At 56.0% G+C, this 541-nt stretch overlaps 1 protein-coding gene across 1 annotated transcript; it reads right to left on the bottom strand.

Annotated features, from left to right (window-relative positions):
* Positions 1 to 30: 30 nt before the first annotated feature.
* On the bottom strand, positions 31 to 420 carry LOC105455835 (phosphopantothenoylcysteine decarboxylase subunit VHS3-like). Its single transcript, XM_011699464.1, has one exon. The coding sequence runs from the start codon at positions 418 to 420 to the stop codon at positions 31 to 33; it is 390 nt and encodes a 129-aa protein (XP_011697766.1).
* Positions 421 to 541: the final 121 nt, after the last annotated feature.

Here is a 541-nt window from a genome sequence, read left to right as displayed (position 1 = left end):
ATATATATATATATATATATATGTATCGCGTTATTCCACCGCGTAATCCGAATCGTCGTTCGCGCAGTCGTCGTCTCGCGGATCTTCTGGATCATCGTCGTCGTCGTCGTCGTGATCCGCTCGCGGATCTTCTGGATCATCGTCGTCGTCGTCGTCGTGGTAATCCGCGTAATGCCTCGTTCGAACATCATGCTCGTTGGCGTCACCACGCCTGTCAGGGCACTCGGACTCCCTTCTGGAGAGCTGTCGTACGATAATCGGTTCCTCCAGGATCATGTCGATGAGCTCGTTCCGCGTCTTTTCGCGTAGCCACCTCTCGAAGCGATCTTGCTCGTTTACGCGGTCAACGCAGATCTTGGTTGGCCTGTACGACCCCGGTCGACGATAGTGTTTCGCCAGAGCCAAGCCCGCCGCGGCCATGTGCTTGCACGGACCGTGAACCGCGAACGCCGGACAATTGCATCGTCCGTCCAGAGTGAACGGCGGATGACCCTGCTCGTTCCTCCTGCTGTACCACAGTTTCACTCGATACACCGCGTTA

This window comes from Wasmannia auropunctata, unplaced genomic scaffold, assembly GCF_000956235.1.
Source record: "Wasmannia auropunctata unplaced genomic scaffold, wasmannia.A_1.0 LD335831.1, whole genome shotgun sequence".
Classification (NCBI taxonomy): Eukaryota; Metazoa; Arthropoda; class Insecta; order Hymenoptera; family Formicidae; genus Wasmannia; species Wasmannia auropunctata.
The sequence above is the reverse complement of the archived record's forward strand: the minus strand, read 5'-3'. Positions and strand labels throughout refer to the sequence as shown.

Bases quoted from the DNA above. Each gene is read 5' to 3' on its own strand.
- LOC105455835 (XM_011699464.1), bottom strand. From the start codon at position 420: ATGGCCGCGGCGGGCTTGGCTCTGGCGAAACACTATCGTCGACCGGGG.